Source organism: Mustela erminea, chromosome 19 (genome assembly GCF_009829155.1).
Source record: "Mustela erminea isolate mMusErm1 chromosome 19, mMusErm1.Pri, whole genome shotgun sequence".
In the NCBI taxonomy this organism is placed as follows: Eukaryota; Metazoa; Chordata; class Mammalia; order Carnivora; family Mustelidae; genus Mustela; species Mustela erminea.
In genome coordinates this window covers 1994179-2012914 of record NC_045632.1, presented here as the reverse complement: position 1 = coordinate 2012914, position 18736 = coordinate 1994179, and the positions used below count along the sequence as shown (strand labels likewise).

Sequence of the window (18736 nt, the reverse complement as noted above, 5' to 3'; positions counted from 1 at the left end):
CACCGACCCCAGCCTCCCTGGGCCAGGGCCTCCCACCTGCCCTGGTGGGCCTGGCACGGGGCGGGGGTGAGGGGTGGGGTCCCTGCCGCACAGCAAGGGTGCTTACTCCGTGACATGTGGACCGTGGCGAGCCGGCGGTAGAGGGCCTTCTGCCGGGGGTCTGGGTGGAAGCCACTCTTGGTGAAGTAGACGTGGATGTAGATGGAGCCATTCTGTTGCACACTCTGCAAGGTGGGCCAAGGGAAGAAAAGACACACTGAAGCCCCTCCCGGCACTAGGCCCCGCAGCCTCACCACCCCGGGCTCCCCGGGACCCCGGGACTGAGCGCGTGGGTGGGCCGTGGAGCTGAGCAACCGAGAGCAAACTGCTCACGTCAGACCTGCCGAGACAGTCCCGGCAGGAGCACACGCTGGCTGTGGGAACCCCAGGCTCCACCTCGCCCAGCTGGGCCTCCACGCCTGCCTGTGCCCTGCAGGTAAGCAGCACCGGGAAGACTATCTGAGAGCACCCAGGAGGTTGATAAATGCCAGTCATCACCCCACTCGACAGTAAAATGAAGGCCAGAGCCCTGCTCCAGGCACTTCAGGTGGTCTCCCCCAAACCCAGCACGCTCACGTGTGTGTAACTGACACACATAAGCCTGACACTTCACGTGGTGTGACGACCCCCGTTTTCCAGATGAGGCCACAGGCCTCACACAGGGATTGTGTAACATGGTGAATGAGTGGATATGAACCCAGTCTGTGGGGCTCCTGTGCGGCTCTGCCTCTCCCCATCTGTGTCGCCCGCTCTGCCTGTGCCTGTCACCTACTATCTCCCCGGGACCAGGACTAGTCTCACCCCCACCTGTTACAGATGAGGAAAGCCAAGAGGGTGGCCATTTGCCAGAGGCCCCAAGGGGACAGCCAAGGCCAATCAGAGGCCTCCGTTGGAGCTCCATTCAGAACTTGGATTTACTCATCCCCCTCACTTCCCTGCCTTTTAAGCCCACCTCTGTGCTCATCATAGTTTGTATATTTTACTGTTTTAACACCTTGGGACAGTGTGTGTGGAGGGGTGATGGGGTTGGGGGAGGGAGGAGGGGTTCTTAGTTGGCTGGGGAGACTTGCCCCTTCCCGGGTTCCGAATTCCTAGAAACAACTCACCTGCCTTTGAACACATCTTTCGAATGCAAACCAGCCAATCCCAAGCCCACACTCCACCTACTCTCTTGATCTAAAAACTCTTATACACTAAGCTTCCCTAAATCACCCAGGACAGGGTACATGCAGCTGGAGACCACCCCTCTAGCTGACAGCCCACTGACATCTGACATCCGAAGGAGCCAGTCCTAAGCTGTTTCCCCTGCCTGCCTTGATTTTCCCACAGAAACCCGGGGAAAGGCTCTGGCCAGGCTCCACCCCCCACCCTCCCGCCCTTTCACTTCTGACCAAACCCGGTGCTTTCCCTGTGGCTCCTCATGGGAAATGCAAATAGTGAATTAGAATCAGCCACAACTGAGCCACCTCCCGCCCCAAAGCTGGGAAGGGGGGATAGACTGGCATGCTTAGGAACGGCTTCCACCATCCAACTTGCTGCCCTTCCTGGGACCGCATCTCAGGGAGGGCTCTAGACGCTGGCCGGAAGTCTCGGTGGAACCGCTCTGGGCAGAGTTATTCCACCTGCCTCAGAAAGACGGGAGCCCAGACCCTGCTTCTAGGCACCCAGATGGAACAAACATGCCCCCTGCCCCAGGGGCCGAGGAGAAGACCTGCTGGGGAGAAGTGAATGAAAGGGTAGCCCCAAAGAAATATCAACACCCACTGATTCATCACATTCACTGACTGGTGTATTTGCTGATGTACTGGTCCTATGCTGAGCAGAGCTGGGGACACAACGGTGACCAAACCAGCTCTGGGAGTGACAACCCAGAGGGCAAAGGCCTAGATGCAGAAGCCCAGAGAGGACCCACTGCCTGAGCTTGACTGTCAAGGAAGGCTTCCTGTAGGAGGCAGGATTTGAGCCTGGGGATGCCAGAGTCCAGAGCACCTGAGTTCAAATCTCTCATAAGATCTCTTACCTTTTATGTCACCCAAGCTCTCTGTACTTCAGTTTCCTTATCAGTCAGTCACAGAGGATAGGGGCCACTTCCTAAGGCAGCAGGGAGGTTCCCACCGGTCAGCCTAGCTTGATGCCCTACACAGTAAGTGCTCCATCGGCATTAACTACTACTTTCAAACAGGGCTGCCTGGTCCACCCCCAAGGTCAGTTCCTAATCCTTTCCTGGTTTAAAGCACAGGTTTACATGCCCTTGGAGGTAGCTGGGAGGATCCGAGGCCAATTACAACCCGATTTATATTTTTCAGATGGGGAGGCCAAGGCCCAGAGACCTCTGGGGCCTCCCTGTGGTCACATAGCATGGGAACGGCAGCAGCGCCAGGCTCAGAGCCCAAACTCAAGCTGCAGGACCAGAAGCCGGTTCAAGAAGAGGTCCTCCAGCAGGAACAGCACAGCCCTGAGCCCAAGCCCGGGAGCCGCCTGCACCTGTGGGATGTCGAGCTCGGCGAAGTGCTCGTAGCAGCCGTCAGAGTTCTCGCCGCTAGTCCAGTCGCCGTACACGAGGTCATGCTGCTCCCAGAAGAGCGCTGACGTGGCGTTAAAGTCTGTAAAGTGCTCGTGCTCGGAGATGTACACGTGCAGGTTCTGCGGGAAGGGGAACCGGGCAGGGAGGGAGCTCAGGGCTGCTGCTGAGGGCCTCAGACAGCGGCCGAAGAGCGAGCAGACCAAGAGCCGGGGCAGTGGTCAGCACACTAAGATGACCGATTGTGCGCGGGGAATGGAGAGGGGGCCAGGGAAGAACAGCAGCCCTGGGCGGAGAACCCAGTGTCTCTTTCCTCCACCCCCCACCACGGCTGTCCTGGTCTGAGTCTGTGGCATTCGTGAGCAAAATAACACTGGAAGGATGACCGGCCTGCTAGTTAGAAATCGGGCTCGGCACCGAATAGGCTTGGTCGGTAGGGCATGCAAACTGAATTCGAGCCCCATTGTTTTTACTTTAAAAACAACAAAACAAAGGTAGAATTTGGGGTCAGAAGGGATCAAGTCTCCTTGAAAGGTCTTCTTCCTTCTCTTACAGCCTGCTTGGTTGGAGCTCTGCAGGCTCACAGAGAACGCCCAGCAGAGAGCTGTGAGGGGGTTAATGGACTCCGGAAAAGCCAGGAGAATGGAGAGCCAGCCCTCAGCACCCTCCCTTCTCAGGTGCCCGTGGCCGTCTCCGAACAGAGCCCCGAAGGCCCGCGGACAGCCTCTCTGAGCAGTGGTCACCCTCCCCAACCGGCATGCTGTGCAGTCGGGGTTCCCAGAGCTGCAGAGAAGCGAGAGGCAGGAGAAATCTCAATTACTGGGGTCTGGGCACTCACTGCGGGGGCTCTTGAACCCCAAGCCCCAGCCCCTTGGGACCCAGCAGGACAGCATGCGCCTCCCTCTTCTCGCTCTCCGGGGCTGCTCTGCCTGGCTCCCCACTCTCTCTCTCCCCCACTCCTTCCCTTCCCATCCCTGCACACCCCCCTGGGCAACTTGTTTTCTTCTTGTCCCTGTGCAACTTTCAAGACCTGAATGTACTTTGGAAATAAAATACATAAGGATGCCGTTAGACAGTTTTTCAACAACTGAGTGAACCCTTTTCTGTCCCTCTTCCCCACAAACCTAAAGAAAGAATTTACTTTCTCCTCAGGGTGCTGCTAGAACGACACCGGTCTCAGGGGCTAAGGACGGATCCAGATCTCCTCAAGCCCAGACCTGTGCCCAGCTTACAGCGACCAAGGACCGGTCCGTCCCAACGGCCCACGTCACCCCCTAACACCCTCCCCTACACAGTTGTCTCCCGAGCCTGGCCTCCCAGCCAGCGGTTACCATTAAAGTGTCTTTGGGGAACAGGTTGCGGCTGGCGACGCGCGGGGCTCCTCCAGGGCCCGACTGGTCCTGAGGGGCCGGCCCTCGGCGGAACCAGCTGCTGATGACCCAGATGATGAAGATCCTGCGGAGGTGAGCAGAGCAAACCGTGAGGCCCGTGCCTTTTCTTTCCAGCGTGGGCCCACCCGACCTCCTTCTTACACAGCACACACTGGGGGCCTAACCCGGGGCTGGCGACCAAGGAGGGAGGGCCCCTAAGAAGGCAGTCACCAGGCAGGTGAGAAGACAAGATGCCCCCAGACGCCATGCCTGGGGTACCGTCCCTGATTCCACACAGACCCCCGCCCCGTGAGTCCCCCAGAAGTCCCCGGTGGTCACAGGGCTGCAAGACTCAGACCTTCCAACCTCGGACCTAGGAAACCGAGTATGCCAAGCCCCGGGAATCCCAAAGCCAGAGAACGCTAAGAATCTGGAATCTCAGCATTTTAGAGGCGCAGCACCTTTGAGAGCAACATTTTAGGACTTCAAATCAACTGAACGCTTGAGAAGGGGGCTAGGAAGTAAAGGGTTAGTCCCAATACTATGGTTAATATTGGCCTAGGCTATTCAGACCAACACTCCTGTTGAAAACAATCAACTGGACGGGGCCCCTGGGGGGCTCAGTCCGTTAACAGTCTATCTTTGGCTCAGGTCATGATCCCGGGGTCCTGGAATTGAGCCCCACATCGGACTTCCTGCTCAGTGGGAAGCCTGCTTTTCTCTCTCCCTCTACCTGCTGCTCTGACTACTTACGTGCACCTGCACGCTCTCTCAATAAATAAATCTAAAAAAAAAAAAAAGGGAAATTGGGGCGCCTGGGTGGCTCAGTGGGTTAAGCCGCTGCCTTCGGCTCAGGTCATGATCTCAGGGTCCTGGGATCGAGTCCCGCATCGGGCTCTCTGCTCAGCAGGGAGCCTGCTTCCTTCTCTCTCTCTCTCTCTGCCTGCCTCTCTGTCTACTTGTGATTTCTCTCTGTCAAATAAATAAAATCTTAAAAAAAAAAAAAAAGGGAAACAACCAAGTGGAAAAACTTAGTAAAAATGAATATACTAAGAACATATCAACATTTATATATCCTGCTATAATAAGATTATATTCCGCTCACATATGTTCTCATGTATGTTCTTTATCAAGTTTACACATGAGTAGGGGCGCCTGGGTGGCTCAGTGGGTTAAAGCCTCTGCCTTTGGCTCAGGTCATGATCCCAGGGTCCTGGGATCGAGCCCCACATCGGGTTCTCTGCGCGGCGGGGAGCCTGCTTCCTCCTCTCTCTCTGCCTGCTTCTCTGCCTACTTGTGATCTCTGTCTGTCAAATAAATAAATAAAATCTTAAAAAAAAAAAAGTTTACACATGAGTATATATAAGTACGTATTCTTAAAAACACTAAATAGACAAAACTATAGATTTACCAGGTAAAAACTGAAGGGAAGACTGGAACCAAAAAAGTAGAAAGAAGTTTCTTTTTTGTGTCTGAGGACATTTGCTAGGTGTGTTGATGGGTAACAGAAATGTTAGCCGAGGGCCCACATCGGGTAACTAGAGAGCTACCATACAAGAAGCTAAGACCCCACGTGGTACCACACCCAGGACTAGGGGACGCAGGCAGGACCTAGTCTTCCCCGGGAGGCACCAGGCAGTCACAGCCAGAGCCTTGAACCTGGTGCAAGGAGACCCCAGATGGATGCTGCCAGCCTTGCTTAGAGCTAGGAGTGGACACAGGGTGAAGTCCTGGCCAATAAGATGTAAACACCATGTATTGTGCTGGGCTTTGGAAAAGTGTCCTTAAAGAGACAGAACATGCCTCCTTGATTTCCTCTTCCCTCCTAGAAGGCAGATGTGATGGCTGGATCTTCAGCAGCCATCTTAGGCCATGCAGCTAAGGGGTAAAACCCAGCGAAGGTCAAACAAAAAGCAGAAAAGAATCTGGGTTTCAGAAAACTGGAGAATCCTGGTTTAAGTCCAGAACAGTACATGAGAGAGAAATAAAAAACTGCTATTGCGTTAATTCAGGTCACTCAGACACATGCTGCTATGTAATTACTAAATTAGACGAGTACTTATTAATTACTATGAGAAGCAACACAGCAGAGGTTGAGCGCTCAGCCTCTAAGCTGCTATACGTGGTCCTGAAGCCCAGCTCTGCCTCCTGTCAACCATGTGACCTCAGGCAAGACTCTTAACCTCTCCAGAGCTCCGTTTCCTCCCCAGTTAAAATGGGAATACTGACACCATCTACCTCATGGGGTTGTTCATAAGCATTAAATACGTGGATGACTATCTGTATCTCTATCTAAGTACATACACATATGCACCCATGATAAGTATGTGCCGTCTAGAACGAAGCCTGGTACGCACTCATAAGTACTTCTGAAGTGTTTCATCACAGGAAAAGATGCAGACAAACTCTCTGGAATGGAAAAATACTACAAGGGAATTCTAGTGTAGGTGGATCCCAAACCACACGGAGGGGCAGGATCAGGCACAGGAACTCATCTTGGCCTGTAGAAGCTCCGGAGCCCTGGGGTCTGGGGTCTCAGGGGCCATGGCCCTGCTGAGCCATCTGCTGCCTCCCCAAGAAGTCCCTGATGCACACGGCTGAGGAAGGTCTGGAACTGGTAATCTCAGGGGAACCCTCCACCTCCGAGAGAGGCTCCCATTTTAGTACATATGCCAAGGGAGGGTGTGGGAGCAAGGACACCCAGTGGCAGCCTGGCCCTGGCTTAGTGTGTGGCCTGTGGGAGTCCCACTCCCTCTGGGGTTCTGGGTCCCCATGTGTAAAACAAGGCTGACGGGACCAGATGTCTTTTAGGGATTCCAGATCCCCAGTTCCCTGAAGAGCACCTGTGTGTACCTACACGCCCCCAGTTTTGTGGATCCTCTCAGACGGCACATGGCCACATGCCTCCATCCACACATTCCAGGCCAGGAAGCCCTACCCTCTGACAACAGGCCTATAGGGGAACTGGCACTCCCCTAATGCTTTCAACTTCCTGGCTCAGCAAAAAAAAGAGACTTTGGATCTTCTGTCCCACCCCACCTAGGTATCCTACGTTCCCGGGCTCAGAAGTAAGTTAAATAGATAAAAAGACAGAATGAACACTTTCCCATCTCATCCATTTTCCCACCCGGTTCCCGTCCCATCCCCCACGCCAGGTAACCAGGGGTGTATCATGAAGAGGTGGTGAATCCCAGACTCCACCCTCTCTCCCCCAAAAAGGCCATTCTCACGCAATCTACTCGAAGCTTTGTAGAGTTCCCAGGCCCCTGAAAACAAACCCTGAGCCCTGCTTTCAGAGTGCCAGACAAGATGGTCTCCGGGCCCCCAGCCAGGCGGATGCTCGGTGCGGCCTGATTCTAAGGGAGGAAATGAGCCTCCATTGGAAGTGTATTAAAAATGTCTATCAGAAGGAAGTGCCCTTATGTACTGATGTGGAAAGATTTCTAAGATATACTGTTAATGAGAAAAAAATCAAGGAGCAGAACTGCGTAAAACAGGCTGCTCTTATGTAAAAGTGAAGGGAAAGATAAAAATAATCTTTATCCGCAGCTGCTTGGAGCATGGGAAAAAAAAAAAAAAGAAAGAAACAAAACTCATAGGTAAGAAAACTCCAGGTGCTTATACTGGACGTGGCAGGGGAGAGTGGAACAGAGAAGGGAGAGGGAACAGAGGCCCTGCCGTGGAAGAAGGTTGGAACATGTCAGGCATGGTGCCCAAGAGACCAGGCGGAACACTGAAGAATTTCGCGTCCTGGGTGGCACCACTGGAGGACGCCGGGCCGGCGGGCATGGCCCACACCAAACTGTGAGGGCTGACTGCATCTGGGATGGTGGGCTGTTGTCTTTTTTTCCTCCAGCTGTTTTTCTTTGTAATTTTCCAAGGTTTTTTTTTTTAACATCAACAACAAAAGTGGTCCTGGCCAATTCTGAGCAGATACCAGAGTCTCATAGCATCCCTTCGTGATCTGCGAGCTAACTGGCAGGATTCTGAACTCAAGATGGAAACTGAGACACAAGAGGGACCATCAGCCCACCTGCACACACGGTTCGGAGGTGGGGGGACTGAGACGTCAGAACAGACCTGTGCTCCTACTCAACGTCGTACTCCAGCAGGCACTTCCGCGGCATCCCCCCTCCCCCATTTCTGGAGCTGATCCTCCGGTGTGGACAAGCAGGCTGTTCTCAGTTTTTCTCTCTTCTGAACAACTGTCTGTGAGCAACAATCTACAATCACACTGGAGGCAAACTGCACGTGCATGCTCATAGGATGGTCCCCGATCTGCGACACTTCTCTGTTACTTTCTTCTTTCTATGTATCTGTATTCTTTGATTTTACTATGATAAGTGTGTATTATTCATAAATTTATAAGTTTAGGGGAAAAAAAAAAAACAAACAAGTAAGACAGCCTAGAGGAGACACATAGTTGGCCACCCAAACCACCCTCTTCTTCCTCAGGAACAAAATTCCTGCTTTCAAGCAGGGTACGAGATTTCCCAGAATAAAGACCACATCTCCCAGGCACCCTGGTGGCAAGCTACGGCCATGTGAGGCCATCCTAGCCAAGGGGAGGGCTCCTTTAAACAACTTGGCTGTGCAAGGATGTGCAGGAAAAGGAACCCTCTTGCTCTGCTGGTGGGAAAGGATATGGCGACAGCCACGTGCACAACAGCACGGAGGGTCCCCCCAAAATTAAAAACAGAACTACCGTAGACCCAGCAACGGCGCTACCAGGTATTTACCCGAAGGATACAAAAATACTGATTCAAAGGGATACATGCACCCTGATGTTTACAGCAGCATTTACAACAGTGAAATTCTGGAAGTAGCCCAGGTGTCCACCAACTGATGGATGAATGGATAAAGAGGTGATGCGTGCAGGTAAGCGCGCACTGGAATATTACTCAGCCATAAAAAAGAACAAAAGCTGGCCCTATGCCAAACACGGATGGAACTAGAGTACTAGGCTAAGCAAAGTAAGTCAGAGAAGGACAAATACCACGTGATTTCACTCCTCTGTGGCATTTAGGAAACAAAACAAACAAGGAAAGGAAAAAAACAAAAAGAGAGGGAGGAAGAGAGACAAACCAAGAAACAGACCCTTCATTACACAGAACACATGCTGGTTAGCAGAGGGGAGGTGGGTGAGAAATGGGAGAAACGGGTGGCGGGGTCGAGGGTCACAGGTGCACAAGCACACCTGTGATGAGCACCGGCTGACGGATGGAACTGGCGAGTCACTGTAGGCTACATCTGGAACGAATACTCTGCAGGTTAACGAACGGGAATGAATGAATGAATGAATGAATGAATTTATCTTTAAAGATTTTTATTTATTCGACAGACATAGATCACAAGTAGGCAGAGAGGCAGGCAGAGAGAAGGGGAAGCAGGCTCCCCGCCGGGCAGACAGCCTGTTGCAGGACTCGACTCCGGGATCCTGAGACTATGACCTGAGCCGAAGGCAGAGGCTTAACGCACTGAACCACCCAGGAGCCCCAACTAACTGGAATTTAAATAAAATCTTTTTTTATTTTTATTTTTTTTATTTTTTTTATTTTTTGGAATTTAAATAAAATCTTAATTAAACAAACAACTCTGCCAAGAAATTCCTCACAACTAAGGAGAGAAAAAGTCTGGGGCGCCTGGGAGGCTCAGTCGTTAAGCATCTGCCTTTGGCTCAGGTCATGATCCCAGGGTCCTGGGATTGAGGCCCACATCGGGTTTCCTGCTCAGCGGGAAGCCTGCTTCTCCCTCTCCCGCTCCCCCTGCTTGTGTTCCCTCTCTCTCTGTCAAATAAATAAATAAAATCTTTAAAAGAAAAAAAAAGAAAAGCCTGCTTAAACACACAGCATGTCTCTTGAAAACATTTCCCTACAATACATCTCTGGACAGACAAAGAAATGTCCATTTTGCAGGTGGGCAAAAAAGGCCCAGAGCAGAGAAGGGAACTATCACTAGGTCCAGGCCAGCAGAGGCAGAACTCAGCCTCAGGTATAGCTCCCCATACCCACACAGCATCTCCCCAGGGCCTCGGTCAAGGGCCGAGCTTCCGGAAGGCATGCCCTGGCTCCCACGACCCAGGGAAGAACCATCTGAATGCACACACACAAAGATCACCAACAGCCAGGCACGAATGCACAGCCTGTAGGACTCCAGTTATATGAGGTAAGTAGAACAGTCAAGTTCATAGCGACAGAAAGTAGAATGGTGGGTGCCAGGGGCTGGAGGGAAGGCAAACGGAGGGAAGTGCTCAATGGACATAGTTTCAGTTTGGGGAGATGAGAAAGTTCTGGAGATGGAGTGGTGGTAATGGTTGTACAATTGTGCACTTAAAAACAGGTTTTAAAATGGAAGGTTTTATGTACTGTACGGGTTGGGGCTAAACTGCGTGTGTGCCCCTGTTCCCTCCCCCTGACCCCCGTCCCAGGCCAATTCATATGCGGAAGTCCTAACCCTGAGCACTTCAGTGACTATGTTTGTATTATTTAAAGAGGTGATTAAAGCTAAGTGAGGTCACTAGGGTGGGCTGGTGACCTTATAAGAGACTAGGACACAGACACACACAGTGGAAGGCCATGTAGGGACATAGGAAATGGCCATCTATAGACCAAGGACAGAGGCCTCAGAAGAAACCAGACATGCTGACACCTTGATCTCAGACTTGTTGCCTCCAGAACTGTGAGGAAATAAATTTCTGTAGCTTAAGTCCCCCTGACCCCTGCCCCTAGCCTGAGCCATTTGTTACAGCAGCCCTAGCAAATTAATATGTATTTTAGGGACCCCTGGCTGGCTGAGTTGGTAGAGGATGGGACTTTTGACCTTGGGGTCATGGGTTCAAGCCCCACATTGGGTGTAGAGAGTACTTAAAAATAAAATCTTAAAACAAAACAAAACAAATAAAACCCCACAACAGTGTATTTTACCACCACAAGAAAACTCTATCATGGGCGCCTGGGTGGCTCAGTGGTTTAAGCCGCTGCCTTCGGCTCAGGTCATGATCTCAGGGTCCTGGGATCGGGTCCCGCATCGGGCTCTCTGCTCAGCAGGGAGCCTGCTTCCCTCTCTCTCTCTCTGCCTGCCTCTCCATCTACTTGTAATTTCTCTCTGTCAAATAAATAAATAAAATCTTTAAAAAAAAAAAAAAAAAAAAAAAGAAAACTCTATCATATTAAAAAAAAAAGAAACAGATCTCCACTAACAGGGTGCTGGTTCATCCCAGTGACTTTTTCCTTTTCTTCTTCAAACTTTCCTGACTTGATTTTTTTTCAGTGAACAAAACCAACCACTACGCGCTCACCTGAACAGCACACCTTTGATGACCTGCCAGGCATTGGGTGCTGGCTGGGGTGGTGGGTTCTGTGGCTGGGTCTCCGCCGGCGGGTCCCTCCCGATGCTGCCATTGCTGGTCACCTGCAGGAAACAGAGACACGCGTCAGGAGGGAAGGTGCCACCTGAGGCATGGGGGCGGTCTGAGGCCCCACTGCATGCCAAGGCCCAGCACAGGGCTAAGCACACAGAGCAGGTGCCTTGATCAGTAACTGGAGAATGAAGAGTAAAGTCACCCAGGAAGGGTGGTGGATCTGATTCCTTCAAGACAAAAACACTCCCCCAAAACCAACTCTGCGCTGGGGACACAGAAATGACCAAGACAGCCTTGTGCTGCCCTCCTTAGGATCACAGTCCAGTCGGGGAGCCCAAGAGTCCCCAGACAGGGATGATCCAGAGTGGAGAGGGCAGGGATATAGGATCCTAGCAGGGACATCTGAGGTCAAGGAGGGCTTCCTGGAGGAAGGGACCATTGGAGCTGAGGCCTAAAATATGTAACAAGGGGACACCGCAGAGGAGGCAGCAAGTACAGAAAGGAAGAGAGACATGGTCTAGTGGTGAGGACGGTCCACACTGCTCCCCGAAGCTAGAGCCCAGGATGCAAGGTGTCTACTGGGGATAATGCAGAAAGGTGACCAGGGCCAGGTTCTGTAAGCCTTGGGTTTGTCTGAGAGGTGCTTCCCTGGGCAAACAGGGCCTTCTCTGTGGCCAGCCCTGTGCAGGGCCCATCCCTCCAGGGGCTCCTAGCTAGCAGGAAACAGACAGAGATAAACACAGCCAGCGTGTGAGCCACGACAGAAGTCCTTGCCACAAACAGCACACACTGCCCTGTGGGGCCAGAACCATGAGTATCTCCAATCAGCAGCCACGCAAATGGAGGCTCAGGGAGGCTAACCCACTTGTCTGTTACTCAGGAAGGAAAAGGGCAGCAGGATGATGAGGAGGCGGGGAGGCCAGGGAGGTCAGGCAGGGCTTCCCAGAAAAAGAACCTTCACTCAGAAACAGAAGCTCAGAAGCAAAAAATTTCATGATGTCAGGAAGGGCCTGAGATGGGGAGGTTCTTCCTGCCCCTCACCTTGCACCTGCTACTTCCTAATCCTGTCCTCTTCCTCCTCCCAGCTCTGTCCCCTCGCTGCTCAGCCTTCAGGAGGCAGGACCAGGACGGTTATGGTCACCATTGGGCAGAAGCACCACCCAGGACAGAGCAGGGGCTCTGTGGAATCAACATGTGCTCCCTGAAGGGCTTGCCCCCGGCACCCAGGTCCAGGCCTCCACTGCCTAGCCTCCCCCCACCATGGCCCGGAGCCCACTCCTTCTGGCATTTGTCATCCCATCCCCTTCACCAGCAAGAGCTCGTCTCTGCATCTCCCAACGTGAGGGACACCACCATGGTAAAAGGTGGGGGCTCTGGGGTCCCGCAGTTCCTGGCTATGAGATCTTGGGCACGCCACCTCCTCTCTCCCACCCAAGAGCCAGGTTGTAAAAACACTGGTGTGTTAGAGACAGAAAATATTTCCTTTGTGTGTGGACAAAAAGATTTCCTGAGCACCTACTGTATGCCAGGCTCTGTGCTAGGCAGTGGCCAGACAGCTCTGGGCCCTGCCCTCCTGGAGCTCAGGGTCCAGAGGGAAACACACCCATGGAACCATCAACAGGATCAAACTGGTAAACAGGGGGAAAGTGCCCTGGAGGAAAGATGCAGGGTCAGAGAATGGCTCCTGGGGTGGGGACGGGGAGCCACTTTGGATCAGGTAGTCTGACACCTGCCTGAGGAGCTATTTTTGACATTTTGGTGAAAAGCATGCTGAAAGAGGGACAAATTCAGGGATGCAGTTGCTGGGGAGCAGGCAAGGTCAGAAACAGGCTCAGAGCCCCCTCATTCAGGGCTGGCCTTGCTACTGGGAGCACCAGGGACCAAGAAAGAGCTTCCAGCAGGTCTGACCTGACTCCCATCAAGCAACAGAAGATGAGGCCAGGCCGGGATCTGAACCCACCTCTGGTTGACCCTGAGGTCTGTTCTTACCCGCACTGGCAGACAAGCTGGCTGGAGACCCTTTCACAGAAACATAAATGGAAACTGCAGAGAAAAGGCACTTTGCTATGCTGGCCACAATCAAAATAATAGACAATCACAAGTGCTGGCGAAGTTGGATGGGCTGTACACTACCGGTGGGGAAACAAGAGCTGCAACTTTGAAAAATACAGCAGAGAACTAAAAAGTAAAATGTGCAGGATGCCTGGGAGGCTCAGTCAGTTAAGCGTCTGCCTTCGGCTCAGGTTGTGATCCCAGAGTCCTGGGATCGAGCCCCACATCAGGCTCCTCGCTCAGCAGAGAAACTGCTTCTCCATCTGCCCCTCCCCCAGCTAGTGCGCACATGCTCTCTTTCTCTCCCCCCCGCAAATAATATATTTTTTTAATTTTTTAAAAAGATTTTATTTATTTATTTCACAGAGAGAGAGATCACAAGTAGATGGAGAGGCAGGCAGAGAGAGAGAGAGAGAGGGAAGCAGGCTCCCTGCTGAGCAGAGAGCCCGATGCGGGACTCGATCCCAGGACCCTGAGACCATGACCTGAGCCGAAGGCAGTGGCTTTAACCCACTGAGCCACCCAGGCGCCCTTTTTTTTTTAATTTTTTAAGAAAATAAAAATAAAAAGTGAAATAGGCACCTGCCATACTAAGCAGCGGCCCCGCTCCTCGGTCTCCACCCAAGAGAAAGGAGAACTGTACATATGCACGAAAGCTCACGCACAGAGGTGCCTGGGTGGCTCAGTGGGTTAAAGCCTCTGCCTTCAGCTCAGGTCATGATCCCAGGATCCTGGGATCGAGCCCCGCATCAGGGTCTCTGCTCCGCGGGGAGCCTGCTTCCCCCTCTCTCTCTGCCTGCCTCTATACCTACTTGTGATCTCGGTTTGTCAAATAAATAAAATCTTAAAAAAAAAAAAAAAAAGTTTATGCACAAATGCTCATGGGGGCATTGCTGGTAATAGCCAGAAACGACCCTGATGCCCCTCGATGAATGAGGGTGTATCCATACAATGGAAAGCTACTCGGTAATAAAAAGGAGCTCTGCTGGGGACAGAGTGACTGCAAAAGGGAACTGGAAGGTTCTGAGGGGATGGGGACCGGATGATGGCAAGTGGCAATGGTTGTTCAGCATGACCACAGTAAACGCCACTGGTCTCCATACTGATGACAGGTGAATGTTGTGTGATCTTTACACTTCAAAAGAAAGGTAACTCTCCTGTGGCTTCCAATTCCCTTGGAGTAAAGGCAAAATCTTCAGGTTGCCTCCCAAGTCTTAGCCTCATCTGGCCCCCTCACTGCCTCTCTACTCTCACCCCTCTCTGCTCATTCACTGGCTTCAGACACATAGCCTCCTCACTGTTCCTTCATACAGCCAGGCACCTGTCACCTCAGGGCCTTTGCACAGGCCGTTCCCTTTATCTAAGAGGTTCCCACTCCTCCATATCTGCCTGCCTCCCTCTCCCTCATCTCCTTCAAGTTTTTGTTCATACACTGCCTCCTCAGGGGGCTCCTGGGTGGCCTATCAGCTAAGCAATCGACTCTTGGGTTTCAGCTTAGTTTATGATCTCAGTGTCGTGCCACCCAGCCCCATGTTGGGTTCTATGCTGAGCAGAGTCTGCTGAAGTTTCTCTCTCCCTCCCTCTGCCCCTTCCCAAGTTAGCTCTCGTACTTGCTCTCTCAAATAAATAAATGAATAAATCTTAAAAAAAAAAATAGTCACCTCCTCAGAGAGGCCTTCCCAGACTACCTTGTTTAAATTGCAACCCTCTTAGCCACCCCTCACTACTTATCCCCTTCCCCAGCTTTACTCTGTCTATGACACTTATCAATATCCGACCCGCTATATATACTTCTTTTTTATCTTATTCACTGTTTTCTTGTACATTTTTCTATCCCCACTGCCCAGCCCTTAAATAGAACATGAGCTCCAAGAGGGCAGGGGCTGTTCTGTTCGTAGCCATAGCCCCACCATTAGCCTGGGGCCTTGCATGGAGCAGGGACTCAGTATACGTCAGCTGAAGGAATGAAGGGCAGGGCTGAGGGCCCTGTGTTGGAGACCCTGGGTGGAGAAGCAGGCTAGCAGGAGCATGGACTGCTGAGGGCCCCATAGGCCTGGGGAAGGTATGTGGCTATGGACACAATACTGTCTAAGACACAGTTCCTCCTCTGGGACCCACATGTCCAGTCTCACACACAATCCACGGAACTACTGACTAAGGGGCCCAGAAGCAACTGAGACCAGGAGGCTGGGCTGGGAGCATGAAGACAGGCTTTCCAGCACATCCTCACTGACTGCCATGATCCACCATAGGAATTCCAGTCCAGCCCAGCCTCTGCCTCAACATCTCTTGATTCCACAAACACGGGGCACCTGCTCTGTGCTCTATGCCCAAGCTGGGCAGTGCAGGGGACAAGAGGTTGACCATGACAGACCTGGTTCTGCCCTCCAAGGGCTCCCAGTCCAGGGGAAGAGACAGGCAGATGGTATAACCCAGAGTGGGAAGGGCTGGGACAGGAGAGCCCATGGTGCCATGGGAGCCTTGACCCAGTCTTAGAGGGTCAGAGAGGGCTTCCTAGAGGAGGGGACGTCTGAGATGTACAGAACCTGTAAGGATCAACCAGATAAAGAAGGGAGAAGATGCAAAGGCAATAAAGAGAAAGCAAGGGGCACCTGGGTGGCTCAGTCATTAAGTATCTGCCTTCAGCTCAGGTCATGATCCCAGGGTCCTGGGATCAAGCCCCGAATTAGGCTTCCTGCTCCGCCAGAGGCCCGCTTCTCCCTCTCCCACTCCCCCTGCTTTTGCTCCCTCTCTCACTGTGTCTCTCTCTGTCAAATAAATAAAATCTAAAAAAAAAAAAAAGAGAGAGAGAAAGCAAGGCACACTGCTGGCAATAAAAGAGCTTCACAGTGGGTGACACTCCTCTCACCCAGTGGTTCTCAAGCAGAGGTGATCTTGCAACTGGGACATTTAGCAGTGCTTGGGACATCTCTGACTGCCACAACTGCAAAGGGGTAAGCATGCCACTGACCTCTAGCATGCAGAGGTCACGGATGCTGCTCAACAGGCTGCCGTGCACGGGACAGCCCCCCACCACAAAGAATTAACCAATCCAAAATGTCAATAAATGCTGAGGCTGAAAAACCCTAGTCTAGCCTGAAGAAAATTCAGATCACACAAGGCCTTGATCTACAAAAGAATTTGTACTTTACCCTGAGGGCAAAGGAATAAGTCTTGAAAGGTTTGAAGCAGAGGTGGGACAAGAGAAAATCAGGGGGTCCCTGGAAGCCCGACAATCGGAGCAACCTGAACCCTAGCCTCTCTGATCCGCCTCTCTGATCCACCTCTCCATCCAGTAATGGACAGAAACTCAGAGCGGGGAAAAGACCTTCCTTCAATGAGACCGGGAAATCCCTGATGCCAAGGGACTGACTGTTCATTCTAGAGCTAACTCAACAAATACTTCCTGAGGCTGTCCCCAGGTCAGGCTCTGGTTACAGATGCTAAAACAAGCACGTTGGGCTCTATCACACAAATCTCATCCTGGTGTCCTCCCTAGGTGCTATTTTATGCTCAAACCTCTGAGCTCTCTTGGTCCCTGGCACAGACTTTTGCCACAACCCCAGTCATTCAAGATTATAACTCTCTACATGTCAGTCTTCTCTCCCACTCCACGGATGGCAGGGACGTGGCTGGAACCATCTTTGTGACCCATTACATGGCTGACCATCCTGTGCAACCCCTTCACTTACCACTGGAGAAATGAAGGCCCAAAGAAGGCAAGAAACTTGTCCAAGGTCACACAGAAAGTCAGCTTCATTCTTCCCTCTCAACCTGCACTCCTCTCCCCTGTACTGCCTCCCACATGTCAGTGACATCCCAGTGGGTGGGTCGACAGCACCTTGCTGTCACTCCATCCATTCCCTACACGCCTGAAAGATGGATGCCTGAACTAGTATGTTCTGCAGCTTTGGTTTAGTTGAAGCAGCAATGGAGCAGAAGTCCTCAGTACCTGGACTAACTCCCCGACAGGATTAGTTTACACTGTAAGCACACCCATCCCAGTCCTGACCACCCTGGGTCAACAATGTCCGGTCACTTCTACACGGAATGGATCCCAAACTCAACCTGGGTGACCTTCTGCAAGCGCTTTAGTCTCATTCTTCCTGGGATTCCCGTCTGTAAAGTGGGACTGTCGGCCTTCACATCCCGTGCCCTTACCCACGACGATTACCTTACTTCCCCAGAGCTGGGAAACTCCCACTTAGTCAGTCGTTGCCCACATCCCAGGCACTGCAAGGGAGACCCTAAATGCCAGTCCACTTTAGGGACGGTCTTGGGAGTCTGGAATCGCAGAGTAGAGAACCAGGGCGCTTGGGTTTAAGTCTGCGCCCCTCCGCGCCACTGTCTCCCGGCTCGAGCAAAGAGCCTGGTGGCCGCCCAGCGCGAGCGTGCAGAGGACCCGGCGTGCAACAGGGCCCCGCTCCCCGCACTGTCCGGCCTCCAGGGCTGCCCGGCCCCACCTGGGCCCGGTACTCAAGGTCCCTCTGGGCAAGGAGCCCCCACTGCACCAGGTCCCGCGAAAAGGGGCAGGACACGCCCCGTGGGAGGCCCCCCGGGTGGGGAAGAACCTCTCAGGCCCCTCTCGGCCTCCGTACCTGACCGGAGCCGCCTCCCCCGGCCGCAACCACGGCGCTGCCAGCCCCGTCCGCCTCCTGCGCCGCCGCCATCTTCCCGCTCCGGGTCCCCGCCCCCGCCGCCAGCCCCGCCCCGTCCCCGACGGCGCCAGCGCGATCGCGCGAGATTTCACACTTGCCGGAGCCGCCAGCTACCGTATCCGGCAGGAGCGCGTAAGCCACGCCTCTCGAGAGAGCCGCTTCCGGCTAAGAAAGAACCAGCTCGGCCACCGTACTCCTCCTCCACTCCGCCTTCTCTCCGCCGTACGTTCGTTTTCACCCAGCTGACGTTCTCCCTGCTTTGAACTTCCGGACTTTCTCGGCGGGCGTAGGAGCTTCTCAGAGGCTCCATTCCCTTTGCTTTCTCGGGTAAATTCGCGTCTTCCATTTATGTGAGCGTTGTAGGCCATCCTGCCCGCCCCGCCGATTCTCCGAGGCCTTTCCGTTTCCGTGTTTCTTGAACTTTCCCGGCCACCGTAACGCCTCAAAACGATCTGGTCGAAGCGCGCCCCTCCTGTGTTGACTGAACCTCTGCGGCCACCGTACCCAGACTCAGGGGGCGGGCTTTTGGCCAATGTCGTAGCCTTTAGACACCTCTTCCAAAAGCAGTCCTTTTCTTTCAAGTACCCTTAGGTTGGAGTTTTCCCGTGCATTCAGAATTAGTATTTCAGGGTTCTCCCAGCCGCCAGCCCTTCCCCAAGCTTTCGGGTCACCTAGTTTAGCCCGCATGCGCATTCCGGGGCAAATTCCGCAACTCGGACTCGGCTTCAAGGGCTCT

The 18736-nt window shown here is 52.9% G+C and overlaps 1 protein-coding gene across 1 annotated transcript in view; it reads right to left on the bottom strand.

Annotated features, from left to right (window-relative positions):
* CLPTM1 (CLPTM1 regulator of GABA type A receptor forward trafficking) overlaps nt 1-18052 on the bottom strand; it is a 29270-nt gene extending 11218 nt beyond the window's left edge. Inside the window, exons 1-5 of the mRNA XM_032324548.1 lie at nt 17941-18052; nt 11228-11340; nt 3892-4015; nt 2524-2682; nt 107-224 (exon numbers count right to left, since the gene is read on the bottom strand). Of these exons, the coding sequence (XP_032180439.1) occupies nt 107-224; nt 2524-2682; nt 3892-4015; nt 11228-11340; nt 17941-18012 (586 nt within the window). The 5' untranslated portion in view covers nt 18013-18052. The remainder of the gene's footprint in view (nt 1-106; nt 225-2523; nt 2683-3891; nt 4016-11227; nt 11341-17940) is intronic.
* Nucleotides 18053-18736: the final 684 nt, after the last annotated feature.